Source organism: Grus americana, chromosome 7 (genome assembly GCF_028858705.1).
Source record: "Grus americana isolate bGruAme1 chromosome 7, bGruAme1.mat, whole genome shotgun sequence".
NCBI lineage: Eukaryota > Metazoa > Chordata > Aves > Gruiformes > Gruidae > Grus > Grus americana.
In genome coordinates this window covers 24,904,936-24,932,118 of record NC_072858.1, presented here as the reverse complement: position 1 = coordinate 24,932,118, position 27,183 = coordinate 24,904,936, and the positions used below count along the sequence as shown (strand labels likewise).

General features: G+C 40.8%; 1 protein-coding gene across 9 annotated transcripts in view; it reads right to left on the bottom strand.

The window, feature by feature from the left end:
- The window catches only part of KAT6B (lysine acetyltransferase 6B), a 115,939-nt gene extending 89,856 nt beyond the window's left edge, over positions 1-26,083 (bottom strand). For 6 of the 9 annotated variants that reach the window (XM_054832073.1, XM_054832077.1, XM_054832078.1 and 3 more), the window contains exons 1-2: positions 25,460-25,572; positions 16,549-17,444 (exon numbers count right to left, since the gene is read on the bottom strand). In XM_054832073.1, the coding sequence (XP_054688048.1) occupies positions 16,549-17,169 (621 nt within the window). In that variant the 5' untranslated portion in view covers positions 17,170-17,444; positions 25,460-25,572. Of the gene's footprint in view, positions 1-16,548; positions 17,445-23,964; positions 24,142-25,459; positions 25,573-25,858 lie in introns of those variants that run through there. The other 3 variants (XM_054832082.1, XM_054832076.1, XM_054832075.1) reach the window with 3 other exon arrangements.
- Positions 26,084-27,183: the final 1,100 nt, after the last annotated feature.

Genomic DNA, 27,183 nt, shown 5'->3' with positions numbered 1-27,183 from the left:
CCTCTATAAACAAACATTTCTTTATAACTTCTTATATCCTGGAGAAGAGTTAGGATCTTCTTAAATTAAGTAAATTATTTCAGATGGTAAACAGAAAAGACTACAGTACTACAGAAGTGCTTCTGCAGGATGTCAGGCTACTCAATTCTGAGTTATGTTCTATTAACAAAATTCCATCTTTTAATTGTTTGCAGAACAGCTCTCTCCTGTAATCTACGTAAAAGCTTTTCCATTCTCAAATAAAACATTTGCATGGCACCTCTAAGACAGAATCTTCTCCTGAGTCAGAATAATTAAGCATTAGGCTCTAAAAAAAACCCAACTACCTTCCCTGCTTTCATTTGGTCTTTTGATTCCACTCTAATGGATTATCTATATAACTCAGTCACAATTTAACCAAGTGTTATAAATCACAATCAAAGAAAGATTATTTTAATCCAATAATAAAAGCTTGAGCTCTTGAGCTAACACATGAGATAGGGCTATTCCAAAGCTTCACCTGTGCTACTGCCACTGCAGACCCTGCAGCACAACATACCATCGATAGGACTCGTCAGTCCTTTCCCAAGGCTTTGGATTTTAAGCACTGGCTTAAGCCTGCATTTTTTAGTCAAGTATACTCCAGTCAAGAAATACATAGATCGTAGTCAGGGCCTCAAGCCAGCTATTTTTTTTAAACTGTGTGAACTGATGGTGGAAGGCAGGTAGGTGGCTAGGAGAAGCTAGCGCCAGTGAAAAAGAAAAGTGAGAAAAAGATTTTTTTCCCTTCTTCAGCAGATGAACAGTCCAACACTTACCATGTATGTTTCCCATTTCCCCAAATTATTTTAAGCTAACTATTAAAATATTTAACTCTGCAAAATAACCTAATAAAGATTATGACATGACAGGAAACAACATAAACTATATTGTGTCCTATACCACAATGGTAAACTCACATCATAGTTGGCTTTTTCCTTCCCCTAATTATGAGCAGTGAAATCACAAAACCCATGTTAAGATCTTATCAGTTAAGGTCCCCTCATAGGAAAAGTTCAGGAATGGCTGTACAAAGAAATGAACACTGCTCAGCTTGAAGCTTCTGAAGTAGCCACAAATTTAGAAGAGAGAATGAAGTCTGTCCATCTTGACACAATCTTTGGGCCTCTTCTATCACTTGTGCTATTTGTATTAGTGAAGTCCTAATTAGCACTCTGGAGAAGCATTCAAAGTGACTACAGAAGTAACAAAAAAAAGCACTTCAGAAGTATAGAGTCTGAATACAAACTGGTAATTTGGTCAAAAGAACCCTAAGGTTTTAGCTAAATTGTACATAGTATAATCGGGTTTTGTATAGATTATACATTACTGCCTTCCACTTTCATAATAGGATACTTCTTTGTACCTCCATGGAAGCTGCTAATCAAGTATTTACTATAGCCTTTCATCAAGCTTTACACTAATGAGACTGTAAACAACAAACACCAAATCTCAAAAAAATGTCCTCAATACACTTCTACTAAGTCAGCATAAAAAGCATTTTTTAAAAAGAAAAACAACAAAATATATGTTTTACTATTGTTTTCACTAAGCAGGTTATCTGTTCTAGATTATGCTGCTCTTAGAAAAGCCTGAAAAGTAACTGGAACCCCACACTTAGCAAACAGAAAGCCAGGCATACAGCATGAATACCAAACCTGTCTTCTGAGGTAATAACCACAGAGGGACTAGGTGCTGACAGCAAGTATAAGCTGTCTCAAATAGACTTGTGATTGAATTTAATAGATCTACTAAGAAAAACATTTTTGTAGACTAAGTATTTACTGTAATGCTAATATCAGCCCCAGTTAAGAATTTAATTAGCCTCTCTTACTGGCTTTATAGTCTTAACAGCCCATTTTCAATAGAGTGATATAATAAGATAATACACAATACTCCCCGTAGTACCTCCTCCTGGTGAAACTCCTTCAAGAAAACTGTTTAAATTTAATATTAACAAGTCAGTTGGGTTTTTTCTCCAACTGTAGCATTTTGCAATATTTTATTAAAAAGCTACCCAAAAGCAAGCGCCCTTTACTACAGGACTTAAAAAGACCTGAGGTGAATGGGACTGCTAGATCACACGACCGAGTAAAACTTCAAGCCGTAGCAAGTATGCGCAATGCTTATCCGTGCTATTTTTGGCCACATCACAGCACCACCAAGAAAGAACAGTGCTGTAACCAAGGCTGTGCCATAAGGTGTCGTTTTGACCTCTGATACTAGAAGCTGGTACTTTTGAAGTTGCAATGCAGCCTGCATATCTTCATCCTTGTCTCCTATGAGGCCACAGTCCCTTACAACTGGAAGATACCACTGTATGAGGTATTATAGTTTGGTCTGGTTTCTCTGAAGAAAGCATTAATCAGTTTACCTTAGTCACCCAATAGATTCAAAGAAAGATTGCTAAAAGATGAAAGACTTGATTTTCATATATACTATTATGTTATAGTTAGTTTTAACATTGGGACAATCACACAGATGCTAAGCAGATCCTTTTAAAGCTATTTCTGTATGACAGTATCTCAGACATTTATACCTTATGAATGTGACTAACTTTCAAAACATGAACTAGGTCACAAAAGAAACCTGTTAGATACTTTACAGAAGTGGAGAGGCATTCTTGGAAATGTACTAGAGCTAGATGTCAGCATTTCAGTAAACTAGAAGGGGGGGGGGGGGGGGGGGGGGAGGAATCCATTAAAAAATTCCACTAGGTACAAGAGAATAGCGATTTCTTCACTCTGAGAAGCTATTTCAAACAACCATTTATGATCGAATGTATTCCACCTAAGTGCTAACACTGTACTCAGAAATGGAAACCAATTTGATTATTAGGGCAAAAATATATTGAGGGTAATCAAACAAATATGAAGCCGCTTCCTTTTTTCAATAATTTCAAAGCAATATCATTTGACTGTGGTATTTTTACAGCAGGGAAAACGTTTCAACTCCCAGGATTCCTGCAAAGATTTCTTCAGAATATGACATGCCCATCTTACTCTAGGTTTTCTGTAACAAATAAAATCCATTCAGTTTAAGAATAGGTTCATTTCTATATTCTATACTTCAAATACTGATTTTTAGTCAGCTTTTTCATTATAATCCTGATATCAAAATAGGCTTTCTGGTTTTTGAACAATGTAATTTCAACAAAAACAGCCCAACAATACTTCTTGAAACTGCACGAAAGATGAGCAACTATTTACTGGCAGAAATCTAATCAGTACATATGATTTGGGTTGAGAGTTGGAAGAAAACATAAGAACCCATTAAAACATTATATACTTGATAAAAAAAATAAAAATAAACCCCCCACACTTTCAAGAATGAAGACCAAGTTACACTTAGGCAGGGCAGGGAAGATGAACCTATACTGGATCTCAGAAACACCTTCTTCTATCAGGTGCATTAGACAGTGACCTTTAAACAGAGGCCCTTAAACTCTTAGCCCTCTTCTCTACCTCTTACCCTGGAAAAGGGGTGCTGTAATACCAAAATACAGTTCCTTCTAATCTATGTCTAAACCTAGCTGAGAGGACCAAAATGCCTTGAGAAAGCAGCTCTTTAGAAGATCCTGTAAATCCTCAATCCATTACGATGTTGCAGAAGAGAGTACACTACCCTCTTCTACACAGCACAGCAATACAAGTATTCCCAAAGCAACAGAATTACTCTCAAAAAACCCCACCTTTCAGATCCTTACAAAATAGAATTTTCTTGGACAAAACTATACTGACCTGAAGACTATAAATGTTTTTTGAAATTCTGTAAACACTAATAACCCAGAATTGTTTTCACTTTCTGCAATCCAAATAATTTAAGCTTTACCTGGGGAATGCTCCATTTCCTTCCCCAACCTCTTTCCAAATTCATTCTAGAAACTAAGTATTTTATTTAAATCTTGAAAACAGTCTTTAATAAAAGCAACCTAATTGAAAACCTAATTCTCCCTACTAATTAGTTTTCAAAAGGGTGGGGAAACAAGTTTACAAGCAAGCTTTAACATGACAGCACACTATCGCCTTTAAATATACGCCCCAAGAGATGAGGTACACTCACAAGTGTAATCCAAAATAGGTAGACAGATGTATTCATGAACTTTATAATCATCAGATTGCTTAAACTGCTTTTGAGGCAAGTCTCACCAATAAACTATGAACTAGTTTTAAGTGGTATTTGCCACATGAGCTAGTATCAAATCATATCAAATTAGACTTCGGGGGTGGGAACAAAAAACCTTTAATAAAACAAAAAAGGCAGAAACAAGAATTACTTCCCTTTGTACCACTTAAGCAAGGCAGAGGTAGAGAAGTAGGAGGGAGGAAAAAACAACAGTTCTTTGCAATCTCTCTTTCTGACCTACTTCCAAAGTTTTAAACAATCAATGAGCATGTGGTGACAACAGAGTTGGAAAATACAGTTTAGTCAAAACGTTGAAAAAAATGTCTTATTGGATTGCTCTGATCACTAACACATTGAAGGTAGTAGTAAATTAAAAAATTCTTACAGTGGTCTAATGCTCAGTACCTGGAACAGAACTAAATACCCTTTAGCATAATCTTTGTATTCACTAAATCCAGAATCCAACAGTAGAGCAGCTGCTCAGTGCCTGGTCTGCAGAATTCAATGAACAACAAAAGGTTACCTTAATTCAATGAGATAATCAGCACACATTTACCCACTACCAAGAGTTTTCCAACCATCTGCAAGGCGGCAGAGCTAACTGCCTATAAAACAACTGGTAGCATGCTGACTTGTCCTCACATCCCTCATGTCAATGAAAATTTATTTCTTAGCAACAGCTAAAAAGAAGCTGAACTTCCAGAAATATTTTAGATGCATCATGAGCCAACAATTTCTTCGTTAATGATTTTGATTGCTACTGATCTCCAAACAGATGTCTAATCTAATTGGTAAAATCTATTAAATACCTACTTAAGAAAAAGAAAAAAGTCAAGTTGTCACGGCTTAAGCAAGCAGTAACAATGGGAGTCATTATAGCTATGCACATAAAAGACAAAAAGCTAACCTTATTTAAAGCTTCTGGCCTTGCAATGATATCAGTAACAGTGAAGTAAACAAAATTCATGTGTTGTGGGGAGAGGAAGAAATTGCTATTAAAGGTGTTGTCAGAAATTGAAAGGTAAGACACAAGTCTAGTAAAAACTAAGAGAAATATTTTTGAGATGAAAAATGGAATAAGAGACTCAAGATTAAAACCACTTTAGCTACTGAAATTATTTTAGGATTCCCTCCCCTGCTACCCAGGGGTGAGAAAGTTGCTTTTGTCCTCTTCTCCAAATAAGAATGCCAAGATATTTGTAAGTTAAAATACAAAAGCTGAAAGCATCAAGTTTTACATGTAAATTCCATATAAACCTTCTAAGAAAATTTTAAAAATCACTTGGTTTAGAGAAACTCACTTGTAATAGCAAAATATCAAGCAAATTAGAATTTTACCACCAGACAGAGATCAGGAAAGGAAAAAAGCTTGTCCTCAGCTATATTAGCAGCTCTTCTCTAGAAATCAAATCTTTCAGAGGTTTCTTCAAAATATATGAAACACAATGTTGAGAAAGAAACAACGTAAATCATTAAGATTCAAATTTATGTTAGCAGTTATGGGCAGTTCTGTTTAGAACTACATACAGAAAATTAAATATGGCACGTTCACACAATGAAGCCTGAACATTCAGGGGTTGTGTTTTCTTAAGCAGAACAGAGCTGCCAACTGTCAAAGTAATTTTTCTCAAATACAGTCAACTCCAGCAGGTTTATTAACATAAAAACAGATAAACCAGTTTTATTTCTAGTCTAATTCTGAAAGTTATCAATACCTTTTCCATAACAGGCTGAAGGTGCCCAATAAACACGTTGAAAGTGTTACTTAAGAAGGCAGATATCTCAATAAGAAAGAGAGGCACCAAACAAAATTCTAGTACAACTCTTTCCCACCACTAGTATCTTCTAGGAGACACATTAAAAAAAAAAAAAAAAAAACCTATCAATCCCAGTCTGAATAGCAGCCACAATTATTTCCCTAAATTCACAGGCAGAATTGAGGTACCATCTTGAATTCAGAGCAGTATAGGAAGTTGGGAACATGGGAAGATTCCTCCAGTGCTTTAGTATTCCAAATAAAAGATTTGTACCATCCATCTCATGTTCATATCTGAAAAGACTTCTGAAACTCTCTACTGAAAAGCGGAAAACATGCCTGCAAGATCAGCAGCTACTCATTGTTTTTTAAACACAGTGCACAAATGCATAAAGTAAAAACAACTGCCCATCACCACATAAACTCTAGAGTGGCAAAGCCTGAACAGAACTCATGTTTTCAGATTCCTAGCTCTTAAATAGTTTTCAATGAATGTAAAGCAGAAAGACTAGCTAAAGCCAGGAATTTTTTTTATTATTATTTTTTAAACAGCTACTGCATTCCATGTTTTATCCAGGATAAAAATATCTTTGACTTTTAATCACAAGAGAGCAAAGTTAAATGCATAGATGTAAGGAGAGGAATTGCTTGACTACAACGGAAGCTGTCCCCTTTACAAATGAAGTAATTTAAAATTTGTTTTAAGAGCATGTAGAACCGTTGAAAGACATAAGTATCAGTAATTTCCTTCCTCAAGAGTATGACAGACAAGCGTGTCAAGCCACTCAACAAGAGGAATTGTTTAAATTGGCCACAGAAGAACAAGTCACTGGTTTCTAAGACAGTGTGAGCTCCAATACTTTTTCATTTAGTTAAACATATGCATATACAAGCACAGTAACAGACCATTCGGTAGGCACATAGCATGCACTGCTATCTATCTTGAGAATCTGCCTTGTGATTGGTTTTCTCTAGTCATTTCTTGACTGATTTATCTGTAATTTTTAGACATTCAGAAAACATCTGTAACACCCGAAACATCTGAATGAAAGCTTGCTTTGCTCCATCAGCAGAATGTGTGGCAAACATGATAATAAATAGAAATTTTTTTTATTATACAATTTTCCATTATTAAAGAAGCATTATTAACAAGTTTTCAGTGACATTTATGTTTTCATAACTGGATAAAGAGGAAAGAGTAGAACAGTTCAAGGTAGAACAAGAAAATTCATATCAGAAGACACCATGTTTATGTATAAGCCCGTTGTTTATTACATAAACCTCATGTACATAAACTGACTGATAACCCCAAATACCTGCTTGCAAGAGTCAATACACTGTCAATAACATGTTCTTGTTAACTTGACTCCTACAGCAGGTATACTAGTGTTCAGAGGACAAAAGAGAAAAAACAAAGTAGGAAATGAAAGTTGACTATATTTTCAATCTGGAACAGAAGGGAGGGATACAGTGGCATATATAAGCATAGAACTTGTTAACTAACTACTATGAAGCTCAATGATTATAACAGAGATTACTCTGGTCTTGAGAATTTTGTCAGACTTACCAAACTGCCTTTTTCATAACCCCTTAACTGTATTTTTGTATAACTCCTTTGCTAACTACTGCTTATTATCCACTAATCCTAAGCACTTTAGAGAATTCCACAGTACTTGGAAGTTAGGCATTACTCACATTCTTACAGATCAATATAAAGGACAACAGTTCTCCAAGCAGTGGCAGGTAAGGTATCCACACAACAATGGTGGAATTTAAATGAAGCCTAGCAGGCTAAAAGTTCGGTGACTTGAAGTTCTTATTTTTCCAGACTTCAGAAAACCCCAAGAAAGCAGAAATCAGAATGTTCACTATTCTTAAACCAACACACACGAAACGCACTTATGAAATTCTCCAATGATCGTTTTCCCAGGTGAAGCCTACATCCCTCTTAAAACTTCTTTAGCTTAAACTATGGCTGTTTGATGCAGCTGTCTGCAAATAATCATCATCATCATAGTCTTGCATAAAGAAACTATACTTTCTGTTTTATTAGCCAACAGAAGAAGCAGACAAACTTTCAATTCAAGCTGAAATAGAATACTCTAGACTGGGAGAGACCCTATGGAACATATACCCCAACCTACCACTCAAAACAAGATGAGACTCAAATGTTCCCTTGGGTTGCTCAGGACTTTGCCTAGTCAAGCTCTGACCATCTCTGAGGATGGAGATTGCACAGCCACTCTCAGTCCCTGTTCCATGTCTCTCCATCCTCATGATAAAGGATTTTCTCCTTCATTTACCTGGAATTTCCCTTGCTGTAAATTGTGTCAGTTACCTCTAATCCTTTTGCCATCTGAGAAATAGCAGTCTTCACCTTCACTATAATCACCCGATAGTGCTGAAAAGTGCTTTAACACATCAGTCCCACACAAAGACTAAAAAATCCTACACATCTATGATAAAATTATCTTGATTATACTCCTTTTATGTTAGTTTTAACTGCTTATTCATTAGTTAAGAACTACATCTACTTAATGTCTGAAACATGAGTGCCACGGACATTTGTCTCTTATTGAGCCAACTGCAAACACTGCTAGTTAACGTTGTTACGGGTACATGGACATCACATAAAAAATAATTCCCAAAACTGCAGTCAGTCATTTTCACCATTTCAGAAAAAAACAGAGCTCCGAAATTGAAGCCAACTTCAAAACACCACTAGAGATGAAATTAAGTGCCGAAGAACATGTGGAAAACATGTGGCAAACTTATCACAGCTTATGTTAGCCCCCCACTTCTATTAAGGATTCTTCCTCGATGAGGAAACATCAGCCTTGCCTCCCAGGCAACTTTGCTGAGATCATTCACAGCTTTTCTCCTGTGCCAGAGTACTGCTTGTAATTAGAAACAGAAGTCTCAAGCCTACTCCACCTAGCACTGCATTAGATGGTAACTAGTGGGCTGTACCACCACAACAGGAGATAAATGAGACTCTCTGTCCCTCTAGAGTCAAAACACTTGAGAAAGCAGGAATTCCTGCACATGTGTATCTATTACTGCAGAGACGAGACACAAGAGCTGACAATTTACAAGTCTGAAGTTCCCCCTCCCCAAGGACTTTTTCCTTTTGTAACATCTTCTCTACAGTGCAACCTGAAGTCACAATAATACGCAAAACCAAAATGACTCTCACCTAGAACTAAATGCAGCAGCCCTGGAGTTGCCTGCACAGACATTCCTTTAATGGTTCATATTGGAAGAAGGCTGCCTGTGCCTGAAAATTGAAACTTGAAGTTTTCTGCAAGAACCCAGACCAAAAAACACCAAACACCACCAATAAAAAGCCCACACGTGCACACGACACAAAAATCTAAGTGACACCAGTTACAATTTCCCTCAATGAAAAGGGATATAGGCAAACAACGAAAACCCTCAAGTGATTTTGCAACCAAAGGAAGTCATATTAGTTTAAAAGTCTCTTATCAGATCAGGTATCCACAAAAGGACAGCAGTGGATCTGTCAGCTAAGCGGTGCCTGATTTGATGTGCATCATGCTCAAAATTCTACAGCCACAATCTGAGCCCTAATAGTGTTGTTCCAGTACACAACAACAACTTCCTCCATTCAGTTCCAGACAATCCTAGTGTCCAGATTTGAAACAGGCCCTCACAATCATAGGAACTATGGGTCTGTCCTTATACCCAGACAAATATAGTCTTGAATATAGAGAAAAGAGTTACCATGTGAAAGAAGATGCTAATAGGACCATAAATGGATTCGAAGTTGTAAAGAAGATTTTTACACCGAGTCATGCTTTCTCAATGCTAGCTTGAAATCTTTCAAAAGTAACAGTCTCTTGCCATATCCAACCACCAAAATGGAAGACTATGGTTGATTAGCAATTGATCTACACCTAGTGATGTTTTCTGAGGAGAAAAAAAATAAAATCATCTGTCAAAAAAATAGCAGACAACCTCAACTGTAAGTTATCAAGGTTTTTCATCACCTGTTTTATAATAAAGTCCCTGCAACACCAAGAAACAATATGGAATTGTTATCACATTTCAACTGCCACAGAAAAAACACCCAAGGGTCAATATTATCACTATTACTGAACACAGAAGAGGACTCAAGATAGGTAAGGATACAGCACTGACAAAATATGCAAGGTAGTTCTCCTTGTATCTAAGGCAGACTTCTGCTATTTCTATATTCTAGAAGGAATCTTGACAAAGGAGATACCCATGTACCAAATATTTGAAGAAAAATTAATCTTGGAGGAAAAATGCAGAGTAAAACCTCTAACTGTAGTTCAGGAATCAAGTGTCACTCCCGGTTAAGACAAAAGAGTTCACAGAAAAGAGCACAGATGAACACACACAAACAGAACTGCTGGAACTACACAGGATTTCTTTAACTCATTGCTGTCAGTTTCAATACAGGACTCACTGCAGTACATCACAGCAATTAATTTGGAAGAGAAACTACCAAGAGAATCAAATTTTAGCACACCTTAGCTTGCAGTATAAGGTTTAGAATCACTCCTTCCAGTAAACAAGAACTATGAGCACATCATGCAGAACTATGTTCCTAAATATCCAGCTTGGGGAAAAATAGGATGAGTAGGGTCTTCCCTGATAGTTCAATAAGAAGCTGCAAACAGATGACCTGCTTGCAGAAACTGAGTCACATCAGAAATTGTAACCCAAACTCCCCCCCAACCCACCTTATGAAGGAGTAGACTGATCTAACTTAGGAAATAGCAGTTTTTAATTTCCCTCCCACCATACAATTCAAGAAAATTTTTACAAGCATGCTTCTTGTGTTTAAGCTGAAGGAGGGTCAACTTAGATTAGATGTTAGAAAGAAATTCTTTACTGTTAGTGTGGTGAGGCACTGGAACAGGTTGCCCAGAGAGGTTGTGGATGCCCCATCCCTGGAAGTGTTCAAGGCTAGGCTGGATGGGGCTTTGGGCAACCCAGTCTAGTGGAGGGTGTCCCTGCCCGCAGCAGGGGGGTTGGAACTAGATGATCTTTAAGGTCCCTTCCAACCCAAACCATTCTGTGATTCTTTATTCCAAACATGCTGAATCATAAAATACAAAAAAGCCCCAAAAGCCCAGTATCTCTATCTACAGTGATATGAGCTGCTTCTCCACAATATGGGATTGACAACACTTTTCTACTTCAGTTTTAAATGCAAAAGATGGGGTAAGTCGTTCTTCAATTTCCAATAAGGTTCAGTATCTCAACTGTGAATAGGATCCATTTTTAAGTGTTCACTTGGCTTACGCATGGATTTTGCTCTTTTAGCACTTCAGGAGCTACGCAGACAGCAGAGAAATGAGAGACAGCAGCAGCACCTAACAATCATCCCAGAACTTCAAGGACAAGAGCTACAGGCACTGAAGCGCAGGTCACCCTTCCAAGAAATTAAAGTATCTTGTCAATTGAGATAATGAGAAGCACAAACATGAGAGTTAGTGTTTGTCAAGTAACACTAACATTCCTTAGTCTTTTGTCACCATGAAGACATTAAAAGGGGAGAAATACAGGTTGTCTCTAAAGACAGTAGTATTTTATGGATTGACAAGTTAAAGTCTAGATGTGGGGTTTTTTGTTTTTTTTTTTCATTTTTCATACCCCTGTCTAGACTGTCCTCAACTGTAGCACTGCAGACACTGCCTTACAGAAACTTACCTATCACTGCATTTTGGTGCTCAGACTCATCCTCAGGAGCACAGACTCCAGGTAAAGCTAGCTCCAAAGTCAGGCATTATGAATATCCCCTTATGTGTAAATTGGTAAGATACATTACATTGCATAGCACTTCCTTTCTGCCTAATTTTTCTTTTTCTGCTCAGTGGAAAGTCTAGAGGCCAGAGGGAACAAGGTAGAGCAAGCAAAGAAATCTCAGGCTATAGCCTCTTGTTGCCTACCCGCAGGAAGGCAGGAAGCTGAAAAACTGAGCAGGGAGGAGCCTGTATGCCAAAAAAGCAATTCTCTATAGATTGGCCGTTTGCCTGAAAGACAGAAGGAGGAACACCCAGTGTCTGCACTGGCACAAGCTACATACCAGAAAACTGAAATTCAATCCATGCCAAGCTACACTTTGAAAAGCTACATGTACATAGGCCAGTGAAAACAAAATTAGATAGGAGTTCATAGTATGAAAAAATTAATAAAACAAGTTTGGTTTTGCATGAAAGTCAGCTCAGAAAGACAAGAGGGGGGTAATAAAAATTTTCATGCCAAGAATCAAATGGAAACAACTATTAACACAGTTGCTGAGCTGTTCAAGAGAACCAAGAAAACGCTGTGTGGATCAAGTCATCTCCATTTGCAACACATCTTTCAAAGTGTACTTTAAGTAGTAATTATTCTGCACATAGCAAAGATGTAACCACTGAGATACACTACACATTCCCACAACCCTCTGAAAATGTTACAATAGCCATTGCCTCTTCCTCTTTTAAAGCTGAATATATAATTTTAAATTATGTTTAAAAATAAGTAAATAAAGAGCTGTCTACAGCCTATAAACACCTGCTTCTCCAGGTTTATATTCACACAGCTTTTGTACTCAGGAGATGGGTAACTCCTAAGACCTAGTAGGTTTCATGCAGTTCCCAAACTGCAGAACCTTCCTAGTGCCTGGCCAAGTGATAAGGAAAACAAGGAACAGCAGACATGGACAGAAAACGTCACCAGTATTGCCATTCTACAACTGACACCATTGACAATAAATTTAACACCATTTAAAGACTAACTGTAACTTTTAAATACTACTTTACTGCTGCATTTCCAAAAATATATTTTAATGCAGCAAAGGCTTATCAAAAAGCTAAGTATCACTCAACATGTTCAGGTTGATTCTTCTCTCTGTTCATGCCCTTTCCTACTATGTTACCAGTTTTCACATTGCATTTTCTGATTAACATACTCCTACACCTCTTTTCAAAAGATGCTGGGCGAGAGAAGGTGTGAAGCGCCAAGAAAGAAGATATCTATGCAAGATACTCTAACAGAAGGAAGAACATGTAAGAGCAGGTAAATTGTTAATACTCACTATGCATTGCTAGTGAAGTGAACAAGATCAAACTACTAAGCAACAAATTTTCTTCTTTTACTGTTTTCTTGTGTGTGCAGTTTTTGTTTTTTTATTTACAGGAAAGAAAAAACATTACAGGTCTTCATCTTAAAGGACACCACTACTTTCAGTTTCCCTTCATTGTTAAGGCAGCTCCACCTCTGGCTGGAGGCAGGCCCTTAAATACACCAATTGAACACTTTAAACCAGGCATCTTTTGAAGTGCTTTGATTCAAGTTACCTGTCTACATCAAGTAAGTATCTACCTTAATGTAACCACCAGAATATTTAGGATAACCATGATGTCTTTTTGAAATGTAATTTGTACTACTCATTACTCTTTATACTATGTACAGCCTAGACTTCTAGATCTGTCCTTCCTATGAGCTTTGTGCTTGCCTCCCTTCATACAGAAGTGAAAAAGCAACCCTCCACACACACAGTAGGGAATGGAAAGGGAAAGAGAAAATTCAAACAGCTGCACCACATACTTCCTCTTCCTCTAACTTGGAATTGACGCACCTTTGCCCAAATCCAGAAGAGTCAGAATAACACTTGAAGGAAAAATACCATTTTTACACAAATACTTCCTTCCAGGCCTATGGATAACAGGAAGAAAGATGGCAATACAAGCTATATTGCTATAACTAGCTGCAACTATTTCTACATCTAATGAAACAAGAGGACTGTATCTAGTTGCATTGGATCACCCAGTTAATATGAAAACAAGAAAAGTAGTGCCATATCATCACCAGCACCAAGAGGACAATTTAGCACTTCCAGCTCCCTGTTCCACATAAGTATTTCATCGAATGCAAAGCACTCAACATGCCCTGTAACATAGTCAAGGCTCCAGGTCTGCAAAACTAACTTCAGTGGCACTGCACTGCAATAGCATCTTTCTTCTCAGTGCACTAGATACTCTGATGCTGGGTGGGGAGTGAAGAAGGAAAAAAACTAAAAAAACCCCACACCAAAACAAGAAAAAAAAACCAAAACACACAGGCAGTACTAAATCTCGTCTGATCACCTTTTATTCACTCAGGAAGAAGAGTTCAGAGTCTGCAGCTGGCGCTATGAGTGTAAATGCTCAGATTGCCAGAGAGCGAGCTCTGATGCACTTCTAAAGCCCTAAATCTTGTAATTGTCTCATCCTAATGAGATGTTAATTATACATTAAAAAAGTCAAAATTACTCAAACTTCCACAGTCATCTAAACAGATTTCTGCACATCCTTCTGTTCATTCTTCTTCTCAAGGAAAGTCAACAGAAGAGATACTTGAACTTCACCTCTAGTATTTAAAAACAAAAAAACCCAAACAAGCAGCTCTTACTTGTGCTAGCTATATAAACAGCCAAAGAAACTTTTAAATACACCAATCTCTTGAAAGACTAGCCATTCCTGAGAGATGCCAGTTGGCTCCATTTTATTATATAAAATTCAGTAAATCATCTCGACATGCCACATACTGCCACTTAAATACTTCCAATAAAACCAGCCTAACAGTTTTCCCACAGTGTCATTCTGCTCATTCATGAATTACCAATTTCAAATGAACATGAAATCACATCCCAATACTAGGGACACCTATTTACAGTTACTTTCAGAACTGTCCATTAAGCATATTTAAAGCCCTACATTTTTGAAGATCAGTAAAAAGCCCGTATTTAAACCAAGTCTCTATATATTTGCCCAGTAACCTGTGCCACAACTAGTATAACTAAGCACTACTGCACTGATATGCAACTATCGATTCACCAACCTCACATCAAAACTATTTTTGTCAGGAAAAAGTATGCCGAAAAGTTTTCAAACACGTAAGTCACACTGCTAATTTTGAGACACCCAAATGAAAGTTTATTTCTTGCCAAAGCACTTGCTAAAGAACAGATTTGTTTGGCTAACTTCTAAAAAGACAGCTTTATCCTTATACCAGTATTTTAATATGGCAGTAACGGCTTTTTTAGCACCATGACCCAACTCACATTCCTTGCAATGGATGCCAGTCGCAGTAGGCAGCCAAACAAGGGAGATTTGTTTCCACAGAATTCACGAGAAGCATCATAGTATTAAACTATTTTAATCGCTCAGTATTCCAGCCTTCAAATTTTTCATGCCACTAGAGTATCAGAATTGAGAAGAATCTCTGAAAGTATTTAAACAACAGACAGCTTTATCACTACAAGTAATTAAATCTTTATAGTGTATGGCTACAGCAGTAATTGCACAGTAAGCAACACTTCTGAATTTCCATTGACTATTGAGTGTGAAGGTCCATGCATCCTTCAAATACCCGAGAAGTCCAATTTGACAGAAACAGGCAGATACCCACGTATAAAAGCAATCATATTTAACATATATTTAGAGAAGCTCACAGAAGTCAACCTACAGCTACCAACATTTGTAGTGTCACCTCTGACAGTTCCACAAACTGTGTTCTTCTAAACGTCACTAAATAGTTCTAAGACAAGCACTTTATACTCTGCATCCCTCCAGTGCCTTACAATCAGTTGAAGGAAAAAAAGCGAGTGAAAACCATCACACAGTTTCTAGAACAAGACACTAATGGCACCTCTACAATGGCAAAGTTGCCTGGGTTATTCCATGCCAAAAAGAACTGCCATCAACCTTTACCACTGAGAAGTGGGGAAAAAAACCAAAGAAAACACACTAACAAAATGCACGACACCAACTTACAAATATTCTAAGTAACCCGACTCAAGTAGAACAGGTAGCTTTGTTTCCAAGAACACTGAAAATTCAAAACACACTCCACCATACTAAATGGAGAATGATCAAAGAATGCCTAGACACATCTTTGACACTATCCTTTCATAAACAAAACATTAACTGACACCCCCTTCTCCCTCAAGGCTTAAACCCTGTGAATAATTAACCTGAAAACAAGGCCCAAGTAATAGCAAAAATAAGCCCGTGTAGGAAGTCCAACAAAACTGAAACAGGAGAAGGATTCTGCAGTTTAGCTCAATTTGTTATGCTGACTTCTTCACTTATATTGCTAGAATAGTTACATTAACTCCAGTTCTTATTAACTGTAGTTTTAAAGCCATGTATCTATATACAAATATCTTTAAAAATAATAATTCTAACAGTCTTAAATATCAAGAATTCCACCAGTAGTATTTCAGGTAGTGTTCAAACTACAAGAAAATCAGTATGTCCAGGCATAAATTGAAGGTAAAAAGGCCACAATCAAATCACACTGCAGATTTCAGCAACATCAGTACACCAGGCAAGACAACAGTCTAACACCTAGAAGAGAGCACACAGCTGTACTCTTCCCTGCTGCTCTGCTTATCTACTGAAAATTCAGTGAGCAAACTATTCAATGCAAAATAGCAGGACACAGAGAACTAAGTAAACTTCCTTTACCAGAACTGATTCTACATGGATCTTTGACATGCATCCTTATATACATTTAAGCAAGTAAATAAAGAACAAGAAGAATCATTATTTTTGCACTAGGTAAACAAAAAAAAGAACAAGAAGAATCACTTTTGCATTACTACATTTGCTCTCATTTTGCAGACTCACCTGGTCTTTTTCATGGGGTAGAAGGCTGACAGGTGGAAGAGAAGCTGGGAAAGTGCTGGAGTATTTGAATGCTCCTTTGCTTTCCAAACTGCCATAATTCACTCTATACTGAGGTCCATCCTTCAATAATCTCCCATTGTTCACAGCACGTTTGGCCCCCAGACGCAATCTCTGCTGAAAGGCAGGATTGTTGAAAATATTTGCTAGGTCATTTTGACTTCTCAAATACTTCTCTATGTTTTTCAGGGAGGAGCCATTTGGTTCTTGAAGCCCTTCAATTGCTCTTCTCAAGAGTTTATTCCAATCCACATTACGAAGTTCATTACAAGCTCCTCTAGATCCCTTAACAGATTTAGAAATAGTGCCAGGTTTAACAGATGAAAACCGTCCAGGATTATCTGGGTCCTTGTAGGATGCAAGGCCTTTGTTGGTAACTTTAAGAATAGAACCATCTTGAACACTAAGTTCCAACTGTTCCGAAACAGTCTTCTTATCTAATCCATGGGAAGCACAAACAGCATGACATATTCTCTCTTCAGAAGGCCTTTGCTTTTGCTTTTTAACTTTTTGTATAGCTTCAAGAATCCACTCCGTATAAAGAGGGTTGGCAAGTTTTACCATGGTTGACCAGTAATTGTTTCCAGCCAAGGGTTACCCATAGAGGTTCCTCCTTATCTTTTTAGCAGATCTTTCAGAGGTTGTTCACACCTCAAACACAAATCAAAGGATTCCACACACTGCTTGGATGCATCTCAGAAATATCCATGCTGAGGAGTCTGAAAAGGCAGGGAAATATCTGCTGACTGAAACTTCCAATCACTTTACCGTTATGTAAAGGTAGAAAGGATTCATTCGTGATGATACTGGTACATCCTTACAAGAAAGTTCATTGCAACCTTTAAAAAGAAAAAAGAAGCAGGGAGAGAATATAGTTAATGCTAAAGTAGTAAAAAGAAAAATAATGCATTCAGACATGCATTCATACTGTAGATGCTGCAATATGCAAAAATCTTTGTGAGATTATATGAAGTCTTCACCGATTCCCACCCCATACCAAAAGAGTCATCATAAAATTCTTCCACATCGCATAACATTCAGTACATTAAGTTTTCCTAAATTCCATCACCCCAACACTTAACCTACTACTGGCTTGTTGGACAATTTCCATTCAGCCTGAGATCCAAAAATAATCTCTAAAACAATCTGCCTACAAATCATTTCTAGACCCACTAGTATAAGAAAATTACTATCTGCCTGGATTACACATGCACTAAAAAAAACCCAACCAAACATAAAACAATCCTCAACCGATGAAAGTCAAATTATTAACTACTGCCATTTCTTACAGTATGCTGTCTCTAAGTGCAATGCCATATGTTGATTATATAACTCAGAAAAATCAAAAGCAAAATATCAGAACCAAGTTACTAGTATTACATCCTTCATTAATACCTAGGTACTCTACAATACATAAAAGGAATCAAAGACACTTCTCATTCTAAGGTGTGCAGTAGAGAGGCATGCATTTTTGATACAAACTCTCAGGAACAGAAGTGAAAATGAAGTAACAGGAGGCATTTTCGTACAGATACACTGTCAGCATGAAGACATATAAAAAGGTCACATTGACAAAATGTGTTTCGGTGATTCACAGTTTAACAAATAATTTTCTTTAGTTATTATGGAATATATCACTCCAATAGTAATTCAGTGGCTACGAAAACTTATATAAGAAACCTGAAAGAATATCTTGATCAGGAGTTTATTCATTCCGCAGGACAATATATGGAAAAAATGAAAAAATAAAAGAGCTACACAAATTTAACTAAGACAGTAGTCACCTAATGAAAGAATAAATGTATTTGAGGTATTAGTTTTTTCTTCCGTGAAATGTGAGGGAGAACTTTTGAAGGTATTAACAGAATTGTACATTTATTTCAAAACAAAGGAAAAGAAATAAAAAGCAAAAGAGGAAAAAAAAATATCTTCATTCTCAATAAATGGGTTGTCTCGTAAAGTAGAGGATTCACCAGTTTCACAGCAAAATCTAAAAGTGAATTAATCTGAAACAACATTTATGAAGCTATGCCAAGCAGCCTACAACTAGCAATAATATCTATGATTACACAAGTCTTGGACCTCATTTTTATTCATTTATTCAAGTCATCTTGCATTTCAATCATGTTTAAAACTTGAGTAAATTATAAATAGGGAAAAAACTGAATTGATGCAGTAATCTAAATTATTTTCAACTTGTTAAAAAGATTCCTCTGCAACTGTGAAGAGAAGGAGCACAAAACCCACTTTTGGTCCCATACCTTCTCCCTCTACCCCTCAAAAATCTCTTTATATTTAGACTCCAGATCATGTTTCACACGTTATTATAACTACACAACAGGATTAGTAACAAGAGAGCAGTTGGTTATTGGTGGATATAAAATTCTTCTATACCCAAACAGTAGAAATATCAATCAATTCATTTTATGAATTTGTCATGCTTTAGGTTTGATTGAAACATAAGTGTTTCCATATTTATAAATATATAAGTTCAACTGCCTGCCAGAATGAAAAGACACATTCCTGATACAAATGCAGGGCCTGAATGTTTAATTCGCTCTCATACTGAGCCCTATTGATCTACATAGATTGGATCCTGTTTCTTGCTTCCAGTCTGTACTCATGCAAGTCATATTTGATAACAGTTTTGTGTATTTCAAGTATTTGTAATAAAATAATAACTTGTTCTGTAAACAGACATTTTAATCCAGCTAGCAAAAGCCATTCTTTCCCTAACAGCATTGTTTATATTCACTGTTTTCAAAGAATTCCAAAACAACACTGTAGCTGCAAAATGCAGACAAATATAGGGAAGAAAAAGTTTCCATGGTATTTTGAATCCTACAAATTCTCTGACACTGAAAATATAATAACACAACAAAGCAAAACTCTCTATATAGTGGAGCTTCACTGAGATTGAGACTATTTTAGATGCTCTGCCTTTTTAATTTGGAAATTCTCTGTAGCTACGTATGAAGCCCCTGATTCCTAGCAAGTTTTAAGTTCAGAAGTTATTTAGGTAGGCTGTTCTACCATGAGTCTTCATGAAGATAGTCAGCACTTAATTAAATGCTGAACATTGCATTTGCTGAGTCAGACGTACTTGCTTCATTTTTAAACCTACTGCAGTACTGTTATATTAAATTTCATACAAGCAACCACATCACTTCCACTAAATTCCAGAACATACAGTGCAGGGTCTGTTCCAAGCACCTGGACACCTATGAACATTTCAGTATAAGTGCTACAACTTGTGGGTTACAGGAATTTTTATTGGCCAGTGACTGTGGCAAAAGGTGAGCATAAACCTGTATCTTCATGTAAAGTCTGCCACTTGATACAGGAATTTCACAGCAATACACATTCAGAACTACATTTTTACTTATTTACATAAAACTCCCTATGTGTAATACAACCTCCTGCATACTAGTGCCTCCTAAATCACACTAGTTGAGTGCATCAGTAGGAGCATAGAGTTTCCAACAAACAGGACAGGGTATTTCAAGAGGGGAAAAAAAAAAAAAAAATCAAGACATCTTAAATGCACACCTTCCAACAGAATCTAAGTTTATTCTGCTTTAGGAAATCATGCAAAGCTCATTCAATCCAATTTTGGAATTGTTTTACTGCAACCTAGAGTTTCTGTTATTCTGCACTTTGATTGCATATGTACTTAAAGCGTAGCACTCTGACCTCCACAACTGATATGACGAGGTCTACCATATGTAAGATTCAGAATAACATCTTAATAACAAACATCTTCGCCAGCAATATAATTCAGCTCAGTGATTCTGGAGCTATAAGTTAAAGAAGTTGTGTTGGGTTTGCGTGGTAAGGTTTTGGTAGCAGGGGGGCTACAGGGGTGGCTTCTGTGAGAACCTGCTAGAAGCTCCCCCTGTGTCTGACAGAGCCAATGCCAGCCGGCTCCAAGACGGGCCCGCCGCTGGCCAAGGCCAAGCCAATCAGCGCCTCTGCGATAACATATTTAAGAAGAAGAAAAACACTTAGAGAGAGAGAGCTTTTGTAGCCAGAAAGAGGAGTGAGAAGATGTAAGAAACTCTGCAGACACCAAGGTCAGTGCAGACGGAGGGGGAGGAGGTGCTCCAGGCGCCAGAGCAGAGATCCCCCTGCAGCCTGTGGTGAAGACTATGGTGAAGCAGGCTGTCCCCCTGCAGCCCATGGAGGAAGGGTGAGGGGGTGTAGAGATTCCACCTGCAGCCTGTGGAGGACCCCACGCCAGAGCAGGTGGAGGCACCTGAAGGAGGCTGCGGCCCGTGGGAAGCCCACACTGGAGCAAGTTCCAGGCCGGACCCGTGGACCCGTGAAGAGGGGAGCCCACGCCAGGGCAGGTTTGCTGGCAGGACTTGTGACCTCGTGGGGGACCCCACGCTGGAGCAGTTTGCTCCTGAAGGTCTGCACCCCGTGAGAGGGACTCCATGCTGGAGCAGGGGAACGATGAGAGGAGTCCTCCCCCTGAGGATGAAGAAGCAGCAGAAACACCGTGAGATGAACTGACCGTAACCCCCATTCCCCGTCCCCCTGTGCCGCTGAGGGGGAGGAGGTTGAAGCCGGGAGTGAAGTTGAGCCTGGGAAGATGGGAGGGGTGGGGGGAGGTGTTTTAAGAGTTGATTTCATTTCTCATTCCTCTACTCTGTTTTGCCTAGTAATAAATTAGATGAATTCCCTCTCTAAGTTCAGTCTGTTTTGCTTGTGACGATCATTAGTGAGTGATCTCTCCCTGTCCCTATCTCGACCTACAAGCATTTCGTTATGCCTTTTCTCCCCTGTTTAGTGAATGAGGGGAGTGAGAGAGCGGCTCTGGTGGGCACCTGGCCCCCAGCCAGGGTCAACCCACCACAGAGGTCTTTCATAAATTAAGACAGATTGATCCAAGATTGGCAACACAGAGATATATACCTATACATGCTGAGTGACTGGATAAAGACAAACAAATTGCTTTAGAAACAAACTTTCCAGATTTAACGTAAGAGGCCACACAGCAGTTCAAAACGACATTCAGGTTTCTAAGTTTAGAGCTTTATTTCACCAAATCCACAAAAACGTGGTCATACATCAATTAGTATAACAAGCGTGATGCTCACCCAAACAGATTTTGAGGAAATAGCAAATTTTAAAAGTAATTATAAATTAGCAGCAGGCACTCAAATATATTTATTCATTTTTCTCCCCTTGTAATTAAATAACTTTTGGTCAAACCCTCAACAGTATCCATCCAATCACAGATTGGATTTTCCAGACTGTTAAGCACACAAGACCACTTCCAAGTTTTATGGCAACAGTCATTAAGCTCTTTCTACGTCATATGTCATATTTCAGCTTCTATACTCTATGGTATCTTATTTTTAAAACAAGAACATTTGAGAAAGTTTGACTGCACTATATTACTGACCAATTATCTTAACAAGTCTGCTAGTGAAGAAGTGTAGAACATAAGCATCTGGAAGGTAAAGCACCATACATTACCTTTAAAACATGAAAAGCCATCTCTAGTCAAGGCTTGTCCCTTAAGTCATAAATTGTCAGATAAATACAAGGAAGTTGCAAAATTGCAGCTTGGGATTTAGAATGAATGCAAATATGTCCTTTATAAAGCACACACGTATTGTACAGCTGATTCTAATTAAGGAACACACTGACTGAACATGTCAATCTTAGGTGTCATCAGTAATCCTATAATCCTGTAATAAGGTCCTTTTTAGACTGAACTAGTATATGGAATTATTTCCAAGTGATCTAGATTGTGAAAATAAGCTGTGTAATCAGAAAGAAAGAAAAAAATTAGCTATGCCCCCCTCCCCCCAAGACACAAAACTAAAAGTTATTACAGAAGTATCCAAAATAATTTCACAAAATACATAAAAAAAATTGCTTTTGTTTTCTTAAATGTAAATGCAGTTAAACTTTTAAAACCTGAGGTTAACATAGGTACAAAAAAAAAAAAGTAGAAATGGGGGGGGGGGGGAAGAGATGACAGCAACTTGTGCAACCTGCCGGTGACCTGTGAAGCACCGATTTCATTCTGCTCCCTCCTACCTGCTCTGCACACACTCAGGAGAAGCAGCAGCCGGCCAGCTCTCTGCTGCAGCATCAGGGTCAGGTAAGGATTGCAGCAGAGAAGGAGGAAGAAGAGAAGACTGCCATTGCATTCAGCAAGCTTTTTGCCATTTTTCTTTCCTCCAAGCCATTATTTAGAATTATGCAGCTAATCAACTCTGTATTCCACCCCCATCTCAATTAATGATGCAAAAGAGGCAAGATACTTGCTTCCCCACTGCAAGATACATGCACCTACAAAGAGACAGAGAGAAAGCAGATCCTGGCGATGACTCCCGGCACACACGACACTTAAAATTACTCAGATCGTGAAGCCATCTATTTTATTATTCTTTATACAACATATAGTTTTCAATTATAATAAGGAAGGGCGATGCCGCCTGTACATGCCTTAAAAGAGATGAGGAGACATTATAGTAACTTCAAAACTACACCAAGAGACTTGGGGGTGTGGGAAGTAAAAGTGGTACATGTGAATCAAACTGAAGTGCTTGCACTCTGCTGTACACCATGAGCTAGTTTAAGATCATACGCTAAAAAGCGCTTCACATGACAGCAGCAAGCACCACCAGAGGAAACAGCATCAGTGCAACACGACACCAGCAAAAATTACCCAAATTCACCCTTCCCACCCTCTTTTGTGGAAGTTCTGAGCACTTTAAAATATGGTACTAGAGAACATCAAGGAGCACAGGAAGGTAACATTCACTGCCAGCAGTACACCTGGCAAGAGGGTTTCACTGAAAACATTTCTTCTTGGGAGAGTGATTTTCAACAGAAGGGGTATCTGTTTGCATTTTGCAGAGCAGGTCATTTTCAATGCACAGTGACAGAACGCTAAAGGTGAGGTCTGGGCAAAGAAAATACGCTGTGAACATCACTTCTCAAAAGTGGCTTTAGAGGCTTGAACGTTCCCCTCCCCAACTTACTTAAAATTTCTGCAGTATAACCAAGCCATAGAGATTTGCAACGCCTAGTGCCTAGCGCCAAGGCATTGTTGCATTTGACAGGGCCAGCCGGGGCTGGCTTTTGAACCCTCCGAGCCTTACTCCAGGATTTTTCATTTCAAAGGCAGAAATCCCGAGCCCTCGGGCTCTGCTCCCCGGGGCACGGCGACCCCGCAGGACAGCGCGGCCAGGAGAGGACGGCGACAGCGTGCACCTGCACCCACCCCACGGGGGCGGCGGGCGGTGCCAGAAGCAGCGGCCGCGCCGGCCCCAACCCCCGCCGCCGCGCCCGCGGGAGGCAGGCTGAGAGGGCCCCCCCCTCCCCGGTACCACTCACCTCCGCGGGACCGGGGCCGCGGGGGGTGGAGCCTCCTCCAGGCGCCGCAGCGGCTCCCCCTGCTGCCGGCTCTTCCCCTGCTCCCGCTGCCAGACTGCGCCGAGGCGGCTACCCCCGCTGCCGCACTGCCCCCCTGCCGGCGGCCGCCGCGACTCCCCCTACCGCCGCGGCTCGGCTCGCCTCACCTCACCTACGCCGCCATTTTGTTTCGCCCTGTTGTACTTAACGTGAATCCGACATGACACTGATTACAGCCCAATGGAGTCTCATTAAAACCTTACCTACCCCGCGCCCCGCCCACCGGCGCCCGCCATTGGGCCGCCCTGCGCACGCCGCTCCACGCTCACAGGCCGCGGGCCCGCGTCCATCAACCGCCCACACCGGCCCTGTTCCGCCCAGCAACCGGCCTGTCTCTCCCATTGGAAGGCAGAGCGTGTCAATCACGAGGCACGCCCCTTCCCTCCACGCGCAACCCCGCCTAGCCGTGGGAAAGGGCGGGGCTGAAGGCCGCTATTGGCTGTCGCCACCGCCACACACCGGCATGGCCCGCCCGCCCGCCACAGCCCGGCCCGCCTCATTGCTGGGCCTCGAACGCCAGCGGTTGGCCACCCGCCGCAAGCGGAGGCGAGACTTCTCGCAATCCTGCCCTCCCGTTGGCTACCACCGCTGTCCGTCTAGTGCCCCCCGCCTCGCTACCCTCCCCCACCCGCCGCCGCCCCACCCGCTCCTGAAGTTTGTTCGAGAGGGTGATCGCCAGCAAGAGACACCGGCGGCGGCCGCCTGAACCAGCCCGGCAGGGCGGGCGGGCGCACGACACACACTAATAAGCGGCCTTAAATATGGAGCGTCACGCGCGTGCTTCACAGCCTGCCGCTCGCCCGGGCGGGCGAAATGGAAGAGCGTGCTCCCGGCGTAACCCTCCCAAGGTGCCTGGCACCGGCAGCCGCTTATCGCGCGCGCACACGCCCCGCACCGCGGAGGGAGGGAGGAGGGAGGGGAGGAGGGGGTGGGATTGGGTACGGCGACAATGACTCCCAGCTCTACGGCCACATGCAGGTCCCTGCAAGTTTCGCCATGCGAAGCACAGGGACTTCTCCGTCACCCCATCTGCGAAGGAACAATTACCGCCTCAGAAAGACAGGGTGGGAGCATGCAACACAAAAACCTCAGCCATCCCCTGCCTCCCTCCGCCACTCCGTTCCCCCTTTTCCCCACCCCATCCAACCCAGCCATCACCTCCTGCTGCTGCTCCCCCTCCCCTGCAAAACGCAGAGCATTGCAATGCATTTACCAAGCGCAAGTGTCTGCAAACACGTGCATCAGCCTCCAATGCAAAAGAAAAAAAAAAAGTACCCAGCCTAGTGACAAGCCCCCTGCACTGAGAGAGGGGAGGGAAAGGGGGTTATTATGGCAAATTGCAGCCTGTCACCCAATGCAAAACAAAACCCATCGCATGCTCCCTATTACCCCCCAGATAAACTCCTGGGAATCTAACCTCCGATGCAGGTTTCCCCCCTTTGCTTGCAATGACCTCCTTTCTCTGCCTGTGTGTGTTTCTGCAGCAGCGGTTCCTGCGGAATGTGCTGCCCCTGAAACGCGATCGCGGCTCCTCTCTCTCTCTCGCTCGCTCTCTCTGCTTCTCTGTCTCTCGCTCGCTCTCTCGCTCGCTCGCTCTCTCTCCTGGCTGCAACCAGAGCCAGGAACACAACAACAACACAACCTCCCCCCACCCTCTTCCCCAAACACATACACACTGAAGAGACCCAGCCAGGAGAGCCAGACGAGCCGGGGAGGGGGTGGAGGGAATCCCCAGCCAGCGGATTGATTGCACCAGTTACCTTCTCTAAGCCCCTTCGCAAGAGGGGAAAAAAGAAGATGAATACAGAGAGAATACCTTGTCTCCCCTCCTCCTCCGCGGGGCTCCTCTTCTCACTCCAAAATACTAAAAGGTGGACGGGCAGATCAGACACAAGCGTTCGGCTCACGGCGGGGGAGAGGCGGGGGAGGAGAACCACACGAACAATTATCATTAATTTAGAAATTAAAACAGAAACCCACCCCAGACCTCCAGCCTTCCCGATGCCGAGCGGACGCAGATTGCGAGGACTGGTGCTAAGACACAGGACCTGATAACAGCTAATTGAAAGGTTAATCTACATAGGCTGTGACAGAAGAGGTCCCTCCCCACTTTTTTATCTGCTGTTGGCAAGTGGGAAATTGAGCTCCCCCCACCTTTTCCCTCAAAAAAAAAAAAAGGGGGGGGGGGAGAGAAAGGGGGAAAAAATGCAATAAAGTTTGGGGGGAGGCGCGTGCCCGCGGCAGGCCGCGAGCGCGGCAGCGGTTTGGGGCTGAGGGACGAGGCGCGCGGGTGGCCGTTGCGGGGCGCCTTGGGCGGGAAGGCGGCCTGAGGGGAAGTGGTCACCGCCGCCGCCCCGGGCCTCACGCCCTCCTCGGGGGGTTGGATTGGGGTTTGTGTCCCACACGGGGAGATTTAAAATGCCTCGATGGAAGCACCACCACAGGCAGGCTTTGGCAAATCGTTCCTAAGGGCTTGTACGGTTCCTCCGTCCGGAGGAAGACGGCTGTGTTTGAGGCAACCATAATTAGTCTGAGGGATTAAAGGAGGGTGAACAAATTACAGATGTTGTCCTCCCATTGAGTTTGTTGTAAATGTAACAAGATGTTCTGAGGAGTATATTTTAAAGGACAAGGTGATAACATGTATGGATTTAAAACTCATTTAAATGTTTCCTCCATGCTGTCTTGAGCCACGCTGCCAAAGGCCACTCACCATGTCGAAGTTTTAATACTCATGATGGTTTTCTCAGCTCTGGCTGGGAAACACCACTTTTCAGTGAAGTGCAGCATGACAAAATACCATCAGGCATATACCATAGGGTACCACGGAAGGGAGGAAAAAGTGATGCACCTACCTGGGCATCCACTCAAGCAATCACCAACTAGACACCCCCCCATCTTCCCAAACTTGAAAGGTGACCCATCTCAGAGGTCTCCTAGACATCCTCTTTTCCATGTTGTGTGGGTGACGTCTTGTGTTAAGTGCCCGTCTGCAAAGTTTTCTAAAATTGATATCTGGTCCTGAAGAAGAAAAAAGGAAAAAAAAAATCTCCCTTTGGAGTGGGTGGAAAATTACCTTCTGCAATAAATTAAGAAGGTCTTTCCTAGAACATGTATTGTATGTAGACCAGCAAGTGAACA